The sequence below is a fragment of the Trichoderma gamsii genome, assembly GCF_001481775.2.
Source record: "Trichoderma gamsii strain T6085 chromosome Unknown Scaffold_13.2, whole genome shotgun sequence".
In the NCBI taxonomy this organism is placed as follows: Eukaryota; Fungi; Ascomycota; class Sordariomycetes; order Hypocreales; family Hypocreaceae; genus Trichoderma; species Trichoderma gamsii.
This window is the reverse complement of record NW_020171350.1, coordinates 515,201-533,674: the sequence shown is the minus strand read 5'-3', so window position 1 is coordinate 533,674 and position 18,474 is coordinate 515,201. Positions and strand designations below refer to the sequence as shown.

Here is an 18,474-nt window from a genome sequence, read left to right as displayed (position 1 = left end):
TCACGCCAAGAGGTTTCCCAAAGCACTTTGTCTGCAGTATACTTCTAACAACCAAATATCTTTTTCTTTTCTCTCTCCTTCTCCTTTTTAAAAAAAAGAGGGGGTATGGGTTCCAACGCCTAAAAATGCACACAAGATTTCGTCATGTCAAGCTATGTAGCGTGGCCCAGCAAATGATTCTGTACGTATGTTTGTTTCACCAATATCACAGGTTGTCATCAAGTACAAGGAATCTCTTATATCGTGATGCTTTGTTGATCGTATCCATCAAGTTCGTGATTCGTTTCCTAAGGTCTGGCAAATCCTTGCTTGGCCTGCTGAATGTTAGAAGTCGACAATCAAGACCTTTTGAAGACGTCTCTTTGCATACCTTCATCTGTTCAATTCTGGCCTTCAACTGGCTTGTTACCTCAGCTGCTCGCCTCCAGCTCTCTACTCCGTTTGAGGCCTGCGGCAACGATGATACTGGGCGGTCTCTGCCTGACGTCAAGGTAGAATCGCTGCCATCGTCATGCCGCCCAATATTTCTATAACCTCGAGCAGGAGATTCACGGCCAGACGATCCGTTACTGTCCGCGTAGCGCAGGTCCGGACTTAGCTTGCTTCGTGCGTATGGAGCATCGCCATTTTCCCTCTCATCGGATAGGCTGCTAGCAAGGCTCATCCTACTGCGGGTGCTAGGGGCAGCCATGGTATCACGATACATATCATCATGTGTTGGCGATCTCATGCCTGCATTCGGTTGGTCAGATATCAGCGCAGAAAATAGAGGTACCTAGAAGGCAATGAAACTTACCGTTTGCCTCAGCACGGCTGAGCGCTTTCTTTAGGCGGTCTAGCTCACGCCGTAATCTGTCATTGGTTTGCTCTGCCGCTTCTGCATCGCTTCGAGCACGGACAAGCTGGGTTTCTTTGGCTTTGACACTCAATACATCCCGTGTGTGGTCCTCGATGAGGCTGGCATTCTGATTCTTCAGCTCTTGAATCTCCGACGCGAATTTGCTTCGTTCCTGTCGCAGGTCGTCGATGTGGCGAGTTAGGCGATCATTGGCGGTCCGCAATTCCTCCAGCTCAGCCCTCTCTATGGCGGAAAGGCCACTTGGAGGAGGAGGAGAATATTCAGCAGGCATCTGCACAGCGGCCGCAGCAGGCTTGGCCAGGGAACGACCTGTCAGACCACGAGAAGGCGCAGTTCTTGGCTGCGGTGTTGGCGGCAGCTCTTCTTCATCGTCAGACGGTGGCATAATTGGTCCGGATCGGCGAGGTGATGTAGTTCCAGAACTTGCAAGCGGCCGCTTCTGGGGGGCCTTCAAGCCGCCCGTCTTTGGTAGGCCCAATTTGCTTCCTGCGGGCTTCGCTGCCGGAGCTGCTGCAGGGGCTTCAGCAGGAGCCGCTTTCTTTGCGCCCAATGCAGGCTTCTTGCCTGCAACGGCTTTCTTCGGTGCCGCTGCTGGAGCCGGCTTCGCAACGGGCTTGGGCTTGTCCTTGGCCTTGACTTCAGCGGCCTCAAAGTACTCCTTGATCTTGGTCTTTCGAATATCATCCAGGCCTTCCAAGTTGGGATTCATGGCTCGTTCGCCGATGATCTTCATGACAGTTCCAAGAATCTCAGCACCTCCATCTCGCATGACCGGGCTTGATTCGGAAAGCAGCTTCTTTCCGGCTTCGCAGACTTGGGCGATTTCGGGCTTGGAAGGGACATCGCGCGTAGTCCGCAGGCAACGGATGAGGAACTTCATTGTCCCCTCTTTCACCTGAGGGTTCTTGTTTGCCAGGAAAGCCAGGATATCTTCGAGGCAGTCGGACAATGACGTCGCCAAGAAGGTAGCGTCAAGGGCCCCTCCTAAAGCATCGGCAACGGTAGCCTTCTTCTCCTTTAGCCGTTCCAATATCGGCTGCATCACTGTGGCGCGGTGTTTGCCAAAAGCCTGCCGCAATCCCCTCGCCAATAAGTCAATACACTGGGCTGCTTGAGTAACGACGGCAACGTTGGCATCCTTCATACACTTGGCAAGGCCTCTCGTTACTTCGTTGAAGTCGCCGTCCTTGATGCGAGGAACATTGAGTACTTGGTGCAGCCCATCAACGGCGTCCTTACGATCCTTCCATTTGGACGAGGCAAGAAGCTCGTGGAAGTTTGGCGGCATCTTCTTCAGTACATCCTCCGGCTCGGCCAAGGCAAAAGCATCAATCTCGGCCGGCTCGTCTGCCTCCTCTTCACCTTCCTCTTCGCCTTCTTCGCCTCCGCCGCCGCCGCCAGATTCAGCCATCTCCTGCTGAGACCGTAGTAGTCGCTCTTGTTTAGGAGCGCCATCGGCTTTGACTTTTTCAAATTGTGCCTCCAAATCGGTTTGCTGTGTAGGTTTCAAATCCCCCCAAAACATGGGCTTCATAGCTTCACGCAGCCACCTGTAGAGTTCCACGGCAAGGTTAGTGGCCTCGGCACGCACATTCTTGTCGGCAGCACCAAAAGCCTTGGGTAGAGCTTTCAGAATAGGCTTCGGGTCGACAACCTTGCAGCCGTAGTTGTGTACAATCTGGGTCAGGGCATTGAGAGTAGCGGCCACGTTCTTGGGCACTTTGTTACCAAGACCGGGTAACACTTCTTCGATGACGGGAGCAGAAACATCGAGCTCAATATATAGCAGCAATGCCTCGAGAGAGTTTTGCTTGATAGCAGGTCGCGTTGATGATAGACATTTGTCAACCATGGGGCTGATTGTGAGTCCACGCGTTCGCAACGCACCGTCTCGTCCGCCGAATTTGAGGAACTCGCACAAAGAGATAATGGCCTCTTGCTGGGCAGCCACGTTGGAGTCGGAAACAGCAGACTTCCACAGCCCCGGGTCGTTCAGAAAGGGTCGGAAACACGGGTCGGACTCATCCGGTGATTTGGCAAACTGCTTGGCAACATCCTCGTAGGCTTGTTTGCGGACTTTCCAATTCTACATGTCAAACAAAATCAAGTCAGGTCAGCCAGGAGAGGGTTCGGCGAGGTCTGTTCCAAAGCACCTACCTTGTGTGAAAAGCGGTCGGGGAGCGGTAAGGAGGAGAAGTCCTCCTCTTCTGCCATGGCGACGAGGGAGGGCAGCGAAAGGTGCCGCGATGCTGATGAGGTCTGGGGATGCTTCTGCTCTGAAGAATCTGCTGGGCGGTGGTCAATTAGACTGGCTATTCTGCGGATGAGCTTCTTGAACGGGTGACGCCGTCGCGACTCCATCGTGCAAATGGGCCATGCGGCGGAGAGGAAGGGGAGTCTTAAACAGTTCACGACATACCACAGACGTTGGAAGAGGCTGGCGTGAATGCGTCAGGGAGTCGAGGCTAGGCGACAGATCCAGTCCAGGAGGCTACTTGGCACGATTCAACGAACAGTACCGGGGAGCGCGGCCGCAGGTGTCAGCTACCCTGCCGTGCTGGAGGCTGGAGTCGACGACCGGGATCAGGATAGGCAATGGATGCACGGCTGAGCTGTCGGTGATGCCTCGCGGCGGGCCCTGTATAAAATAATATCGGTATGTACAAAAGACGAGGAGGCGGGGCAGCTGTCGGTGAATGAAGTTTGCGGTTCGCGGGTCGTCGCAGGTCCCAGGCGATGGCAATGGGAGCGGGACTCGTAGCGGATGCGCTGCTTCGGATGCGCTGCTTCAGACGCGCAAGCCGCCGGCAAGAGCGTCGTGTCTCGTGATTCGTGATATGCGTCGCGAAGCTGCAGAAACTCGGTGTCTAGTCTTGTGCTCGCTTTGCCGTGGCATGTCCCTGTTGCTGGTGGAGGGTTGATGGGCAACCCATGCCATCCACAAAAAGTCAACAAATCGAGGGACCCATCACCTGATTGCTCCAATCAGCTGGCAGGGCTGTCCTGAAGTGGCACTGGCGGCGCGGCAGCCATCCACAGGTGCATCAACAAGGAGTTTTCTGCTAATACAAGGAACTAGTAGTGTAAATAATTCAAGAGTAGGTATCTAGAAGAAGAGATGAAAGGAGATTCTGCATTTCTGTTCACTTACTTGTCATTAATATCGGACTCTGAGTGTAGACTATCGTATTCACCTTGACAGCTAATAGTAGGTACCTAGTAGACAGCTTCAAGCTACAGAGGTAAGATACACCGCTATCCGAAAGACAGAGTACCTGCAGCAGTGCTAAGAAACGCCTGGTAGCGCCAGGTACTGCCAAACTTACACATTTTGCGCTGCTGCACCCCCCATTTGCCGCCTGACAAAGTACCAGACATCAACCCCGCGACACAGCCCAGAAAATCAGCATCACATGTATTCCGCCCTGCCATCATTGGAGAGATGCTACGAGTTAGGTACCAAATTAGGTATGGCATTTAGCAGCTCCCTTCGCACACAAATTTTTCTTCCCATTTCCAGCATCACAATTGCTGCCCAATCGATGCAGGTACCCAACATCCACCGACTGTGAGTCAAGCAATGACGCAAGGGTGCAAAAGCATGTGCCAATCCATCTACAAAGTCACAAGCACGTGCAAATCTGGTGCCGACTGTTCACCGCTTTTAAACCCCCGCCAAAAATTTCTATATCACGTGGAGATAAGATAGATCTTCAAGAAAGTTCCAGGCGCGTCAGACAAAGATTCGGTGCAGCCTCGCTTCATCCAGGCTCCACCCATTATCAGCCTGTCATCGTTCGAAGCATTCCGGCAGTTCGAACAAATGGAGAGTCTCCAGCGGTTGTAATACTTCTCCTTCCGCCCCCCACACGGTCGCAACATGGATCGCTTTTCGGGCGCACCGCCGTTCCCCCTCAACGCCAAAACTGCCGCCGCAGACTACTCATCGTCTGACGAGTCGGAATCCGATGATCCCATCGTCCCTGGACTGAATGACGACGACAATGACTTTGGCGACTTCAATCCCCGCAAGAAGCGGCGCGTCGGCGGAAACAGCAAGGAGAAAGCAGCCTTGGGTATTTTCGGCTCCGATAGCGAAGACGATAATCCGAACTCGCGTTGGAAGAAAAAGACTTTGAGAAGCAAAGGTGTAAATTTCGTGTCAAGGACGAGTGAAGGCGCGGGGCAGCAAGATGATAGCAACGAATCGGAAAACGAAGAGCGGCTCTTGGGCAGCGGTCTGGGTAGCCATAACAGAAACAGCGAAGAGGATGAAGACGAAGACGAAGATGAAGATGATTACGACAGACCAGCTGGACTGGGGCTTGGCAACGCGGCCATGAAGCTGCGCTTTGCAGCCGCTGAAAGGTCGCGCGAAGACAATGCGCAGAAAGAATCAAACACACGGCCGTCATACAAGACAAATTTCAATTCGGGTGGTATCCTTGGCGGCGGCTTCGTCCCCTCGTCAGCCAAAGATCCTGTATTGAAAGAGACGAACAATGGAAACGACACTCCTCGAAATAAACCCCAAGTGAGCGCGTTCACAACGAAAGGGAAAATTAATGCAAATTCGTTTGGTGCCCGGATGATGGCAAAGATGGGCTATGTTGAGGGCAAGGGTCTAGGTAAGGAAGGCGAAGGACGAAACATCATCATCGAAGCCAACCTCCGGCCCCAAGGTATTGGTCTTGGCGCCGTCAAGGAAAAGTCAGAGCAAGAACGCCAAGAAGAGAAGAGACAAGCACGGATGCGTGGGGAGATGGTTGTCGATTCCGACGAAGAAGAGAAGAAACGCAGAAAAGCTAAGAAGAAGGCTCGGGGAGCAGCAGTAGCCTATAGCAGCGGCGGAAGCACCCCGATGAGACAAAAGACGAAATACCTCACAGCCGAAGAGTTAAAGAAGAGCGCGCCGGGCTTGAACATTCCAGATGCATTTGCCCCTATCCTTGACATGACGGGGCCAGGCGGCAAGCTACTTACTTCAACAAGCGGTATTATGACACCTTTATCCGGCGTGCCTGAATCAAGCGAAGTAGTCGAGGCGAGGAAGCTCGCCAAAAGAGCACAGGCGGATCTGCTGGCTTTTTCAGAAGAGTGGAGGAACCTAGAAGGACGCAAGACGTGGGTGAATTTGGAGCTCAAGCAGAGGGAACAAGAAATCGAAGATTTGCGTTCTGACTTTGAGAGGCTGCAGACCTTTGCAAACGTGGTGACGGAACGGCTTGTTGACGCAACGGAGTGGGAGCAAGTCATAAGTGCTCTCCAAACCGCCGTTGATCTGGGCTCTGCGAATGATGCCATTGCAGATATTGCAGTAGCTGCAATTCACCCGTTTATACGCAATTCCGATTGGGATCCGATGACAGAGCCAACTCGATTTGCATCTGACCTGCAAAAGCTGTCTGGACTCTTCACCACATCTGCAAATACCAATAAATCTGTCAACAAGTGGAATTCTTCCGCGAATCAAGATGATGGCGTGTACCGGACACACCACAAGGCGACCACGCCGTATGAGACGATGATGTACAAGAATTGGCTACCACGAGTACTGACGGCGCTTCGTTCTTGGGACCCCTTCAATCCCACGCCGATGCTTGACATCATGGAGAACTGGAAAGACTTACTCCCGCCATTTGTTCGGGCGCAGTTAGTTGATAACGTGGCTCGAAAGCTGGAAACGGCCGTATCAGACTGGAATCCGAAGAAGAAGCGACAGAGCCATCATCTCCCACACACTTGGCTATTCCCTTGGCTTCAGTATCTCCCTCCGTACCATCTCGATCCAAGGGGCACGGGATTGGTTGCAGATGTCAGAAGAAAGTTTAGACATCTCATCGACGCTTGGGAGTTCGAAAGGGGCGTTGTGCCCGGGCTGACGCAGTGGAAGGACGTCTTGGGAGACCAATGGCGGCCGCTCATCATGTCACACGTCTTGCCATCCATGGGGAAGTACCTGCGCACCAATTTCCGCGTCGACCCTGCAGAGCAAGAGCCTTACCTCCCCATTCTGGTTGGCATCATGAAGTGGAACCAGGTTCTCGGAGATACAGTGCTTGCAGAGGTCTTGGTGCAGGATATGTTCCCCATGTGGAGCAGCAGGTTACAGGAATGGCTTGCGCTTGAGGAGGCGGATCTTGGCGAGGTGGCGGATTGGTATAGCTGGTGGAGAGGAGTGCTGTTGAAGGGCATGGCGCAGATTAAGGCTGTCAAGACGGAACTTGATAGAGGGCTGCAGCTTGTGAATATGATTTGATTAGCATAGCGTTTGGGTTTTTGCAGTTATTTAGGTTGAAGTCATGTATAATAGCATGGTTTTAGAAGAAGGATGAAGAGAATGGGAACTACTGCTCTGCGCAGTATGTTAACTCTAGGCCTGAAATACATGTAAATCATGGGCTATAAGATCTCATGAGTATGCGGCATATGAATAAATGCTATGCGTTCGAGGCAGCTGATCCTAGCTAAACGCACATGCATGTGGAAGTGGTGGTGGTGGCATGTGTTCTATTTTTATTCGCCTTGGCACAACTGCTAAGAATTACGTATTAGTTCTACTTATTAGATGAATCAATATGCTTACGAGTTGCACCCCAACAATTACAAGAACAAAGACACGAAAAACACTGCATTGATAATGAAAATCAAACACCAAGCCGCCGTGTTGCGTGTGAAGCGCCTCGCATTTGCTGTAACCCCTGCGGCATGCCGCTACCCTGCAACAGAGGAATGAAAGCCCAATTTGGCAGATGACGACGCAGACAGCTTTCTGAAGGATAGGACCCCATTGCTAATCGAAGCTGGGGATATTACTAATAGTCCTTGAAATGCGTTTAGAATAGTCGTAGCGTCGAGGAACTCAAGACTCTTCATCTTGGAATATCCATATACTACTTCAAGGTGCTGGATACTAGTAATCTGAAACATGCACGACGCTATATATCGCAACCGCCAACAGCCGAGACAACATCCTCCGTTTAGCGTTTCTCAGCAAGCAATCCCATGTGCCCAGCCGCAGTTCGGCGACAAGCGAGCACATGCTCCTGGGCCCTAGGTCTGCCATGCGCGCATATGCAGCGTCATGGGTTGGAGTGGCTGCCCCTGATCAGCTTTGACGATGAACGGCGACAATCAGCGGCTCTTGTACCACGCTGTACTCTTACCGCATATCATAGTTCAGACTGGATACCTAGCTGACTTGCCTGCTCAGGGTATTGGAGCCCTGGCTAAAGCTCTTGCTTGCTTGCTTTTTCTCTCTTTTCCTGTTTGCATCATATGGGCTATTTTATATGCAATGTTGTTGTTGCTGCTACTGCCCTGATGTCAGTTAGTGGATATACCTTCATTGAGGCCTGATTCAGGTACTGGATCCGTACCTGCACATAAATGGCCACAGCGGCGACGACCGACTTACAGCGGATTTAAATCGGGGTACAGAGCCCAGCGCTGTGATGTTGCCACAAATACCTAAGGCAGGTAGATTGCCACTGACTGGATACAACGCGTGGCAGTATGCACTTGCTAGCTTTTCTGATGAATTACCCTCTTTGTTCTCTTCTCCTCCACATATCAATTTTGTTGAACCTCTCCTTGTTCTCGTATAACCCCCTAGCCAATGCTACTTTGATGCTGCACTGCCTGCCCGCCTACAAACACTTGACCTGCTGCTGTAATCGGCGCCGCAGTCCACTAAACTCGCCTAAGCCAGGTACATCACAGATACCTGCAGCCCCCCCTAGTTCCTCGTACCTGGATGAGATAAGAAGCAAGAAGAGGGCTCTTCTCTATCGCCCGCGATAAAAAAGTCTCCCCACACTCGGAACCTAAACAGCAACCCCCCTCCACCGCTCCCACATCCGCACCGCAAACCGCAGCGCAGGTGCTTCCAGGCGACCACAAACGAGACCGGGGCGCTGCTTTGCTTTTGCTGCCCTGTCCAGCCCAGTCTGCTCTGCATCAGGAACCGCAATCCTGCAGCTGCGACTCGCCGGCCGTGCTGTGCTTGGCCTGGCCTGTTTCCCGCAGCTCTCTCTGACGAACCGACTGACGTCTTCTCTTCTGACACATCGTCGTGCCTGGATGCCCGACCACCTGCGTCTTCTCATCAACTGATTTCTTACTCTCTCTTTATCCCCTCCTTTATTCTTCGTATATCCTTTTGATCGGGCTTCGGGTGGCCGTTGTCCGGGTTGACGTGGCCACTGCTTAGGGCCGTATTTGCTCGACCCCACGACAGTTGGGATTTGGCGTGCAACCACCGCAGCTCAGTCTCTCCCTTGCTCGCCTTGTCCAACGCCCTTTCCATAACGCCCTCGTCTGTCTCTACGCCGGCGACGCTCCTCGCCCGGCGCAGCAGCATCGATCCGCAACCATGTTCTGGCGGTTCGGCGGTTACGCCAACATCTCGACCATCGACACCATCCTCGACAAGCCCGACTTCACCCTGGAAGAGCTCCTCGAAGAGGCCGATCTGATACAGGAACTGAAGCAGCACAACACCAAGCTCATCGAGTTCCTGCGTGAGGACAAGGTCCTCGAGAAGCTGCTCGAATACACCGTTGTCCCCAAGCTCGAGGCCGTCCAGGGCCTTGACGAGTCCGCCGACGATGAAAACAAGCCCAGAGGCCGCTTGCTGCCCTTCCAACGCCCTCGCGCATCTTCACGCGCCACAGACCCCGGCGAGAGCGATGAGGAGCTGGACAAGAAGCGCAACCGCTACGCCCATGTCGCCTGCGAGGTCCTAAGCTCCGACACCTGGTCTATTTACGAGGCCCTCGTCGAGAATCGACAGCTGATTCGAACCTTTTGGGATTTCCTCTCTCGACCCGCGCCATTGGACCCGCTCCAGGCTAGTTACTTTACAAAAGTCAATGAATCGCTGTTTGAGAAGAAGACGGAGGAGATGATGGAGCTACTCTGGAGCTTGCCCAACGTGATTCCCGATATGCTTCGCCACGTTGAGAGCCCCATGATCATGGACTTATTGCTCAAGATCATTGCCCTTGATCGCACAGAAGGTGGCCAAGGTGTTGTTGAGGTTGGTTGATCCTTGCTTCCAGAATATTCCCTGTTCAACGAGTGCTCTTCTTTGTCATATGTGATTCTAACCCTTCTATTCCATGCGTCCAGTGGCTGTATTCCAAGGACATCATCCCAACGCTTCTCTCTTTTCTCGGCCCCGAACACAGCTGGGTTGTCCAAACTGCCGCCAGTGATTTCATCAAGGCCATGATCACCATCTCCGCCAATGCCTCGCAGAATGAGCAGCAGTGTATCGGCCCCAATGAGCTCACTCGCCAGCTTGTTTCGAACCCGTGTGTCGAACAGCTCATCGGATATATGCTTGAAGGCGGAAACTCCTTGACTGTGGGCGTTGGTATCATTATCGAAGTCATTCGAAAGAACAACTCTGATTACGATCCGGACGTTGGTACTGAAGCCAATACCGTTCCTTCCAGTCGCGACCCCATCTATCTGGGCAACCTGCTGCGCCTTTTTGCTCAAAACGTACCCAGGTTCATGAATTTGATTATGAACGGACAGTCTAAGAAGCAGGGCGTTGACTCGACCTTTAACGAGAAGCTGGAGCCCCTCGGATTCGACAGATTCAAGACTTGTGAGCTCATGGCAGAACTGCTGCACTGCAGTAACATGGGCCTGCTCAACGAAATGGGCTCAGAGCAGCTGATCGCAGCACGAGACGCTGAGCGCCAGCGACTCAGAGCCGAAGGCAAGCTCGTCACCCGAGAAGATGAGTCGTCTGCCGACGACTTGACGATGCGCATTCCTCATCCAGCCCACCATGAGGAAGTTCGCCGTCTAGAAGTCACAAACGCAGACGATGATGGATTTGAGGAAGTGGAACCCACCAATGAAATGAACGAGGACACTTCCCACGAATTTATCAAAGCAGAAGACGATATTGCTCAGTCGGCGAATCTATCCTCATCTTCGTTCCTCGACAAGGATGAGGACGAGTTTGTGGACGAGCCGCTAAGCTCTCCTCGGCTATCAGTAAACTCTGTAGAGATTAACGAGCAGCGCTTCGAGGAACCCGATCTGGTTGTTGCGCCACTCTCGCCTACCAAAGCCAAGGCTCCCGAGCTGGCACCAGCAAAGGCAGAGGAGACTACCACAGCAACTAGCGAGGGACAAGACACGACTGAGGCAGAAGATCAACCTTTGACGACTTCAACGGTTCTTTCCGGGCCCATCATCATAGAAACACCTGGGCCAGCTAAGCCTGTACTTTCCGAGCCAACCGAAACTACCGAGGTCAAATCCTCAAAGCCTGGGCTACAGCCATCACCACTGCCCAGAGACGAAGATGGTGTAGCCAATACCAGTGTTGACGAATTGGTTCCTGACGACATCGAGAAATCCCGCGGCCTATCCCCTCACCCTGAAGATACCCCGGCCCCTCTTTTCTCGGTCCCTCTCGCTCCTGATTCTGGTGTACAGCAACCGCCATACAGCTCCGAGGCTGGTGCTGCTCCAGCTGAGGCGCAGCCAGGAGAGCCTGGGATGAATGCTGCTCCGCCGTTTGATGGCCCTGCGGAAACACTTGAGCCTGTAGTGGGTGATTTTCTCAAGATGCAATTCGTTGAGCATCGCGTTGTCCCAACGATTTTGGTACGTTCCTGAAACTTGACTGTTTCTTCCCCCCATTTTACCAATATCGTTTATCAAATCAAACTGACATTAAAACAGTCCTTCTTCTTTGCTTACCCTTGGAACAACTTTTTGCACAACGTCGTGTACGACATTGTGCAGCAAGTATTCAACGGTCCCATGGATCGCAGTTTCAACCCAACCTTGGCCGTATCGCTGTTTGAAGCTGCCGACATCACTACCGCCATCATCAAGGGCCAACAGGCCAGCGACGAGTCTCAGGCCAAGACGAAAACCCGAATGGGATACATGGGCCACCTCACTCTCATAGCGGAAGAGGTTGTCAAGTTCACTGAGCGTCACCCCCCTGAGCTTCTCTCGGAGATGGTCCTTGACAAGGTTATGAGCCAAGATTGGATCAACTACGTAGAGGGTGCTCTGGCAGAAACAAGAGAGCGGGATAATGCTATTCTGGGCGGCGTCAGACCCGAGGTGGCTTTAGGACACCGAGCTAGCCTTGGCGGTAATGGACTGGGCGGCATCGGCTTCTCAGGTCTTGGAAACACGGTCAGCGCATCCAATGCCCTGGCAGAGGCTGGTCTCAACGGGGGCATGGAAATGAATGAAGGAGATGGAAATGGGATTGGCTCTTATCCAATCACCCAGGGTGCTCTAATGTCCGGATTCGGAAGTAGTAGCGACGAAGAAGACGACGAGGGCGAGGGCGATGAAGAGGACGTGAATTCCGAGGTAAGTTATGATTCTTCCGACGAGCACGGCAACGAGTCTCCTGAGGCGACAATGGGCATGACGCATTCACCCGAGGATGTTATCATGATGTCTCCCGAACCCATCAGATCGAGTACACCAGATGGAACACCGGGCTTGGAAGCTGATATTGACCTCGATCAGCCGCATCAAGACATCATGGTAGTTGAAGAGGGAGGGTGGATGACACGGAGAGGGCCTGGCGAAGGTGGCTCAAATAGAAGACTAGATTTCTCTTAGAGGGAGGTGACCGTCTTCCACTTTAATGAGGATGACGAGGATGATGATACCACCACCGACATACCTAGAGCTCCGGCTACGCCGAGGAGAGAGAGACAAGGCCCATACGGTGCAGACCTGGAGGGCCCCGACGCCTTTGAAATGGAGTATGTCTCGGTGATGTTGGCGAGAACAGCGGCTGAGAGAGACTGAGGGAATCATTAAATCTTACATGGGCATCGAGGGGAGTTTTTATTTTATTTTCTGTTCTTTTTGTGGATAAGATGGAAATATCATGTATCATGCCACGAGCGGATTACAATACTCTTTTTGTGGATAGCGCACTAAGAGCGAGAGAAAGAGAGAGAACAAGAAGCTCAGGGAAGCGAATTTGGAAGATGTCATTGTTTTTGCAGCATTGTTTCGAGGACATGTCTGGCTCAGGGGATGAAAGGGGGATGTTATCGTCATGGACCATTTGTCAGCCTTAGGGACTTGTTTCTAACTGCCAACGCTCAATTTTCCCACCTTCTTCTCCTCCCACCCTCTCCTGCATTTTCCATTTCCTCTTGGCTTGCTTGTGGAAACTCTTGTTTTGCTGATCGCAGAGGCCTAGTTTCGAGCTTATACTGACCCACTGAATCAGGGATCGTTGGTACCGCCGTCTATCCCACCCCCGCCTCCACCGCCTCCTCCCTTGAATACTCCGCCTTCAAGAGCCCGGCTGCAGCTTGCAGCGCGGCTTGCTATGCAGAAGAAGAACAACCAACAGACACAGGAGGCCTCATCAGCCACTGTTCATGACGACAACGATGACGACGACGACGATAATCTCGAAGACCCGTTTGGCGACGGAGAGGCTGAAGAAATGGACGATGATCTGGATGACATGTCGACCAACCTGGGCCGTGGAGCGTGGTGGAGAGACGTTGTCGGCAGGCGGAGTGAAGGTGGACTTGAGGATGATGATTCTGATGATGACGAAGAGGAATTTGGAGATTTTGCCATGGCAGAAGAAGAGAAGGGTGGAGAAGGACAAGATGGAGATAATGTGGTGTTGAAACCTCTTGCAGTGCACCCACCTAGAGAAAGCAGCAGAGGCCTCAGCGGCTTGTGGCCTTTTGGCTCTCGAGCCGAGAAGGACAAGGACGAGCCAAAGGGCGATGCTGATGCACAAGCGGCGGAAGAGAGGGATGAGGAGCCTGAGAAGAGAGCTGTGGAGGTGAAGGAGGCCCGGCGGAGAACGAGCATTGAAGATGACGATGATGACGATGACGAGGTTGGGGACGGAACACGGAGCTGATTTCAAGGACTAGATCTATTATAGACAGACTTTTGGGGAGACGTTTTATGTATGAGTTTGTTCGACACGTGAGAGATTGAATGGATAATACGAGTATACCGCCAGTGTAAGAATTTGACATATAGGGATAGGATGGGATGGAATTTGACTGGGCATGGAAAGGGAACCAGGATGGGATGTGCGGTGCAGGATTTGACATGCGATTTGTTAAGGATGTGTGTATTTTTATTAAGTGTGGTGTGGCTTTGAGGTAGAGATGTAGATGAATTCGTTTTTGTTTTGAGCCTTGAGACGACATGAAAATTGCTTTTTTCTCTTTGATACGTAATAATCGGTGGCTCTCTCACTTTGATAATGTATATGTAACAACTGGTGGTGATGCTGACCAGAGCTTCTTATTCTGAATTGTACTATAGACTGTAGTAGACAACAAGCAATTGCTGGATTCTTGGTCGCATACTCTTGACTTAGTCGGTAGGTATTTCGTGGCAGAGGTAGGTACCAAGCAAAAGATGTACCTATCTAGAGATACCATTCTCTTGCTCCGATAAACAAAGGGCTGTCGTAAACTCGGACAAGGACAGCCGCAGTGGCGAATAATGTATCTCTGGTTCTTCTTTCTACCTATAAGTGCCAGATCTTCTTTAAGAATATACACTTTTCTCCGCAGAGTTCATAGTCAGACCTCACAACTCGAGAACAAAAATCAATCATTGCGAGATTGGTTGCTGCTTGAGTGTTCTCCGTATCAGATTTATTGCGGATAGGATTATTTATGGGTTACAGTTGGACTGAGTTTAGAGTCTGGCTACCATGGCTCGGTGAGTTGCGGCTTTGGGCTCCCCATCGCTGTTAACAACGCTGCTATAAACAGATTCTTTGCTTTTATTTTGTGCAGCAGAAGTAGTTGTTGTAGCAGCAGTAACAGTAGCAGGAAAAGCAGTAGTCGTTGTTATAGCAATAATGGCTACTCGTAATAATCAACAGCAGCAGCAGCAGTAGCAGTAGCAGTAATAGCTGCTGGTCAAGACTGCCATCTTAAAATCACAGTTGGCTACTCCTTCTCAAGCTGCTGAGCATAAACCCGTCCTGCCTCCATCTTCTTCCCTCTATTCTCCTTGTTCCAACAACATCTTTCAACCTCCACAAGTCATCAGCCATTTCTATCAAACTGCTACCATGATTCCAATTATGCCCGCACCACCACCTCCAGTACCACCAACACCACAATACAGGTGCCAAACATGCTTTGTCTCGTTTGCCACCTCTTTCCAGCTCGAGATCCACGTCGACGCCTACGAGGTTCGTGCTCTGGAACAGCATCAGATGTACTCTTTGTTGGCCGTGGCTAACTCTGTCTGTCTGTCTGTCTGTTCGTCTCGTCCAGCGACTCATTGCCGTCTTGGTAGACAGACTCGCCAAAGCAGCTGCGCACCTCATACCAATCGAGCTGGATCCGCCCGATGCCGACAAATACTCCAACTCAAATGTCTCCGCCAAATGCCCCCTGCCGAGTTGCGCCTCGGTAAAGCCGCTCAAGGATATGAAGTTCCATTTTATGCAACGTATGTCGCTTTTTTGGGGGCAAAGCTGTGCTACGGAGGCCTGTGCTAAATTGACACAGATGTCGATTGCTTCGAGGTTTGCCCCGGCTGTAGCTATACCTGGACCAATGTCCACTCCTTTTTGGTCCATGTCAAGGATTGCCTCAAAGACGCCGACGCAGCAAAGAAGACGCACGGCCAAAGAAGGCAGCGTGCACTGGTTCATCGCACAGTGATGCGACTGCAAGACGCCATGGACGAGTTCAAGACCGAGCCGCTCGACACAAGACAAGACAGGCCTGCTCCATTTCTGCGACAGCCCCAGACACCGCAGACAGCGTTTTCCGGTGACCCTTCGCTGCATCCTCTTCTGTCGCGGGATGCTTCGGTGAAGAGGCACAAGAGAGGGACAGGACCGGTGTACGCTGCGAGCCGCGAGACAAGACGTCTAGACCAAGCCATTGGTCTGACCGGCCCTGCAACAACTGATACGCCGCAGGGACAGTCCTGGCGGCCTCCTGGCCTGCCGTCTCACGCCTTTAGCCGCGAACCAAGCGTTATGCAGGATCCTATGCCGAGCTCTGCGCCGTTGAACTCGACACTATCGCCTCTGTCTCGTCCGGCCAAGCCTCCGAGTCCAGCCAAGCCTCCGAGTCCAGCCAAGCCTCCGAGTCCAGCCAAGGCAACGCGTCCAGCCAAGGCAGCGCGTTCAGCCAAAGCAGCGCATTCAACCAAGGCAGCGCGTCCAGTCAAGGCAAAAAGTCCAGTCAAGGCAACAAGTCCAGTCAAGGTAACAAGTCTAGTCAAGGCAACAAGTCCAGTCGAGGATCTGTGTCCAGTCGAGACTCCACGTCTGGCCGAGGCTTCTCCTGAAGCTCCGTCCAATATAATGTCTCTAGACGTGGAGATGGATAATGTAATGCAGCCTGTGGACTGGGAGATGGATGATTTCATAGACGAATGGCCTCCTGAGCCTCCTTTTGGACATAATCCAAACTAATCCTACATTCATAATGTTGTATCGGTTGAGTAGGAACAGGTAGTAGAGGATATACCTACTAAAGTAGTATTGCTCAGCTTCTTTCATAAATGGCATCCGTTCTTCAGATGGGGAATTAATAGCATGTCTCTGCTGTCTGCTTTGCTGCGTCAGACGCCAACTCATACACGCACAAACTTTTCATACACTTATAAAGGAGACACCTGCGTTATATGCCATATGTCATGTGTCCTGTTGCCTCGGACACCCTCTGCCCGAGACACCTTTTACCCAAATACTTTTTTTTTTATCCCAGACACCATTTATCCCCGACACCCTTTGTCCCCGACATCTCCCCTTTCCCTTTTATCCTACCACGTCAAACTTTTCATCGTCGTTATCAGCCATGTCAACATCTGTGCTTGGTCGGGAAGTGAAGGCTGCCCAGCCTGTTCGGACGGGAATGCTGGGCTCCTCAGCTTTGACTGGTGCAGGGGGCTTTGCCGCTGGCTTGGCTGGCTTGGCTGGTTTGGCGGGGGCCGCGGCTTTGGCTGGTTTGGCCGCTCTACTCGCCCTTGGAGCAGGCTTTGGAGGCTCTTGTTTGACGACGGGCTTTTCTTCTTCCTCTTCCTCCTCGCCGCCCTCTTCTCCTTCGCCTTCTGGGTCCTCTTCGTCCTCTTCATCGTCTTCGTCATCATCGTCGGAGTCGTCATCATCATCTTCGGAGCCTGAGCCTTCGCTCTCGCCCTCGCTTCCAGGGTCGTAGTCCTCCTCGTCTTCGTCTTCTTCGTCTTGTAGTGCCTGTTCAGCCTCCATCTGCGCACGCTCCAGCTCAGTCATGCCATCGCCTGCTCCCTCGGCACCTTCAGCATCGCCATTCTCGCCTTCGCCATCCTTCTTCTTGGGCGCCTTGTTTTCGGCCAGCTGTAGCTTGCCCTTTCTCTGCTCGGCCATGCTCCTGTCCTGCAGCCTGTTGGTCTTGACGTAGTCATCGATGCCGCCGTAGTTTTGCTGGTCGAGCATGCCGAATTCCAGTTCTTCCGTCTTGCCGTCCTCGTCTGTGAAGACTTCGACGACCATGTTAAATGTGATTTGTAGGATGCTCGTGTAGCTGATTGCGGCGATGCGGTTCATGGGGATGAAGATGAGTGGCTTCTTGAAGCCCCAGAAGATGCCGTTTTCGAGGAAAAAGAGGTAGCCGTCCTTTGAGCCCCTGAAGCCGCCGATGTGGACCGCCGTTTCGTTTGGCCGGTGAGGCTGGCGGATCATGCTGTGAAACTTGTTTGGATCGGCAGAGACAATCTTGACGCCGGTGCCTGCAGCCTGTAGTCGCTGATTTATGGCCCAATGGAACAGGGACTTGTAGTTGTCTGATACTGCGGCGGCGGATCCCGACTCACTTCCTCCGATGGTGCCTTGCTTTGGGGCAGTTGCGGGGACAGTGAAGACCAGTGGCTCTAAGGATGGCGGAGGGGCCGTCTTGGAAGGTAAACAGGTTCCTTTGGGGAATATGATGTAGTTGTGCTGGACCTGGGCCTTGTCGGGGACGGGAAGATAGAAGGCATATTCTGTTGGGAAATTGTCAGTCTAAATGGGGATTCTAGATTGCACTGGTGAGGTCTGACGAACCAATATCTCTCCACGCATAGCTGACGCCTTGCAGGGGAGCTGTTGTTCCAGGGGCTCTGGCATATAAGTGGTTGGAGGTGAAGCATATCTCCAGCTTCTTCCTCTGAGGCACGGACACCGAAATCTCTGCAATGCTCAACAGCACGGCCTCATCTGCCGCGTTTGACAGCGCTGCCTGGCTGCTTGGGCTGCCACCTGTCTCTGCTCCGACTTTCCTCTTCTTCTGTGCGGGCTCTTCATGCCCTTGTAACCGTTCGTAGACGTGGTCGGCGATTTCGTTGAAGAGGGCAATTCGAGCAGGAGAGTCTGATCATCAGGGTATAATTAGCTTCTTTGATCTACGCAAACTGTGATTGCAGAGCTATCTGCTGGCTGTTGGGCTATAGTATATGTACCTGCAGCTTTGCTGATCCTGGCAATGATGTCAGGCCGAGACTGGAAGACGGCGTCTATTCTCTGCGCATTGAGTGGTTGGGCCATTGTCACGCAGCGGGGATGGAGGCTGACAGAATGCTGCGATGGAATGGACTGATGCCGAAAGAAAGGCAGATTTGGTGCT

General features: G+C 52.3%; 5 protein-coding genes across 5 annotated transcripts; 3 read left to right on the top strand and 2 right to left on the bottom strand.

Moving 5' to 3' along the window:
• Positions 1 to 287: 287 nt before the first annotated feature.
• Positions 288 to 3,220, bottom strand: TGAM01_v204593 (hypothetical protein; the record flags this gene model as incomplete). Its single annotated transcript, XM_018804508.1, has 4 exons — positions 288 to 314; positions 371 to 732; positions 797 to 2,945; positions 3,017 to 3,220. 4 exons carry the CDS (start codon positions 3,218 to 3,220, stop codon positions 288 to 290), a joined length of 2,742 nt encoding a protein of 913 aa, XP_018662321.1.
• Positions 3,221 to 4,739: 1,519 nt separating this feature from the next.
• Positions 4,740 to 7,118, top strand: TGAM01_v204592 (hypothetical protein; the record flags this gene model as incomplete). Its single annotated transcript, XM_018804509.1, has 1 exon — positions 4,740 to 7,118. One exon carries the CDS (start codon positions 4,740 to 4,742, stop codon positions 7,116 to 7,118), a length of 2,379 nt encoding a protein of 792 aa, XP_018662322.1.
• Positions 7,119 to 9,233: 2,115 nt separating this feature from the next.
• TGAM01_v204591 (hypothetical protein) lies at positions 9,234 to 13,763 on the top strand (the record flags this gene model as incomplete). The annotated part of the gene is made up of 5 exons (XM_024549458.1): positions 9,234 to 9,899; positions 9,992 to 11,494; positions 11,573 to 12,403; positions 12,482 to 12,637; positions 13,107 to 13,763. The coding sequence occupies 5 exons, from the start codon at positions 9,234 to 9,236 to the stop codon at positions 13,761 to 13,763; spliced, it is 3,813 nt and encodes a 1,270-aa protein (XP_024405798.1).
• Positions 13,764 to 14,942: 1,179 nt separating this feature from the next.
• On the top strand, positions 14,943 to 16,307 carry TGAM01_v204590 (hypothetical protein; the record flags this gene model as incomplete). Its single annotated transcript, XM_018804511.1, has 3 exons — positions 14,943 to 15,123; positions 15,173 to 15,328; positions 15,388 to 16,307. The coding sequence occupies 3 exons, from the start codon at positions 14,943 to 14,945 to the stop codon at positions 16,305 to 16,307; spliced, it is 1,257 nt and encodes a 418-aa protein (XP_018662324.1).
• A 345-nt stretch (positions 16,308 to 16,652) lies between these two features.
• On the bottom strand, positions 16,653 to 18,395 carry TGAM01_v204589 (hypothetical protein; the record flags this gene model as incomplete). Its single annotated transcript, XM_018804512.1, has 3 exons — positions 16,653 to 17,854; positions 17,916 to 18,221; positions 18,311 to 18,395. The coding sequence occupies 3 exons, from the start codon at positions 18,393 to 18,395 to the stop codon at positions 16,653 to 16,655; spliced, it is 1,593 nt and encodes a 530-aa protein (XP_018662325.1).
• Between the last annotated feature and the right edge of the window lie 79 nt (positions 18,396 to 18,474).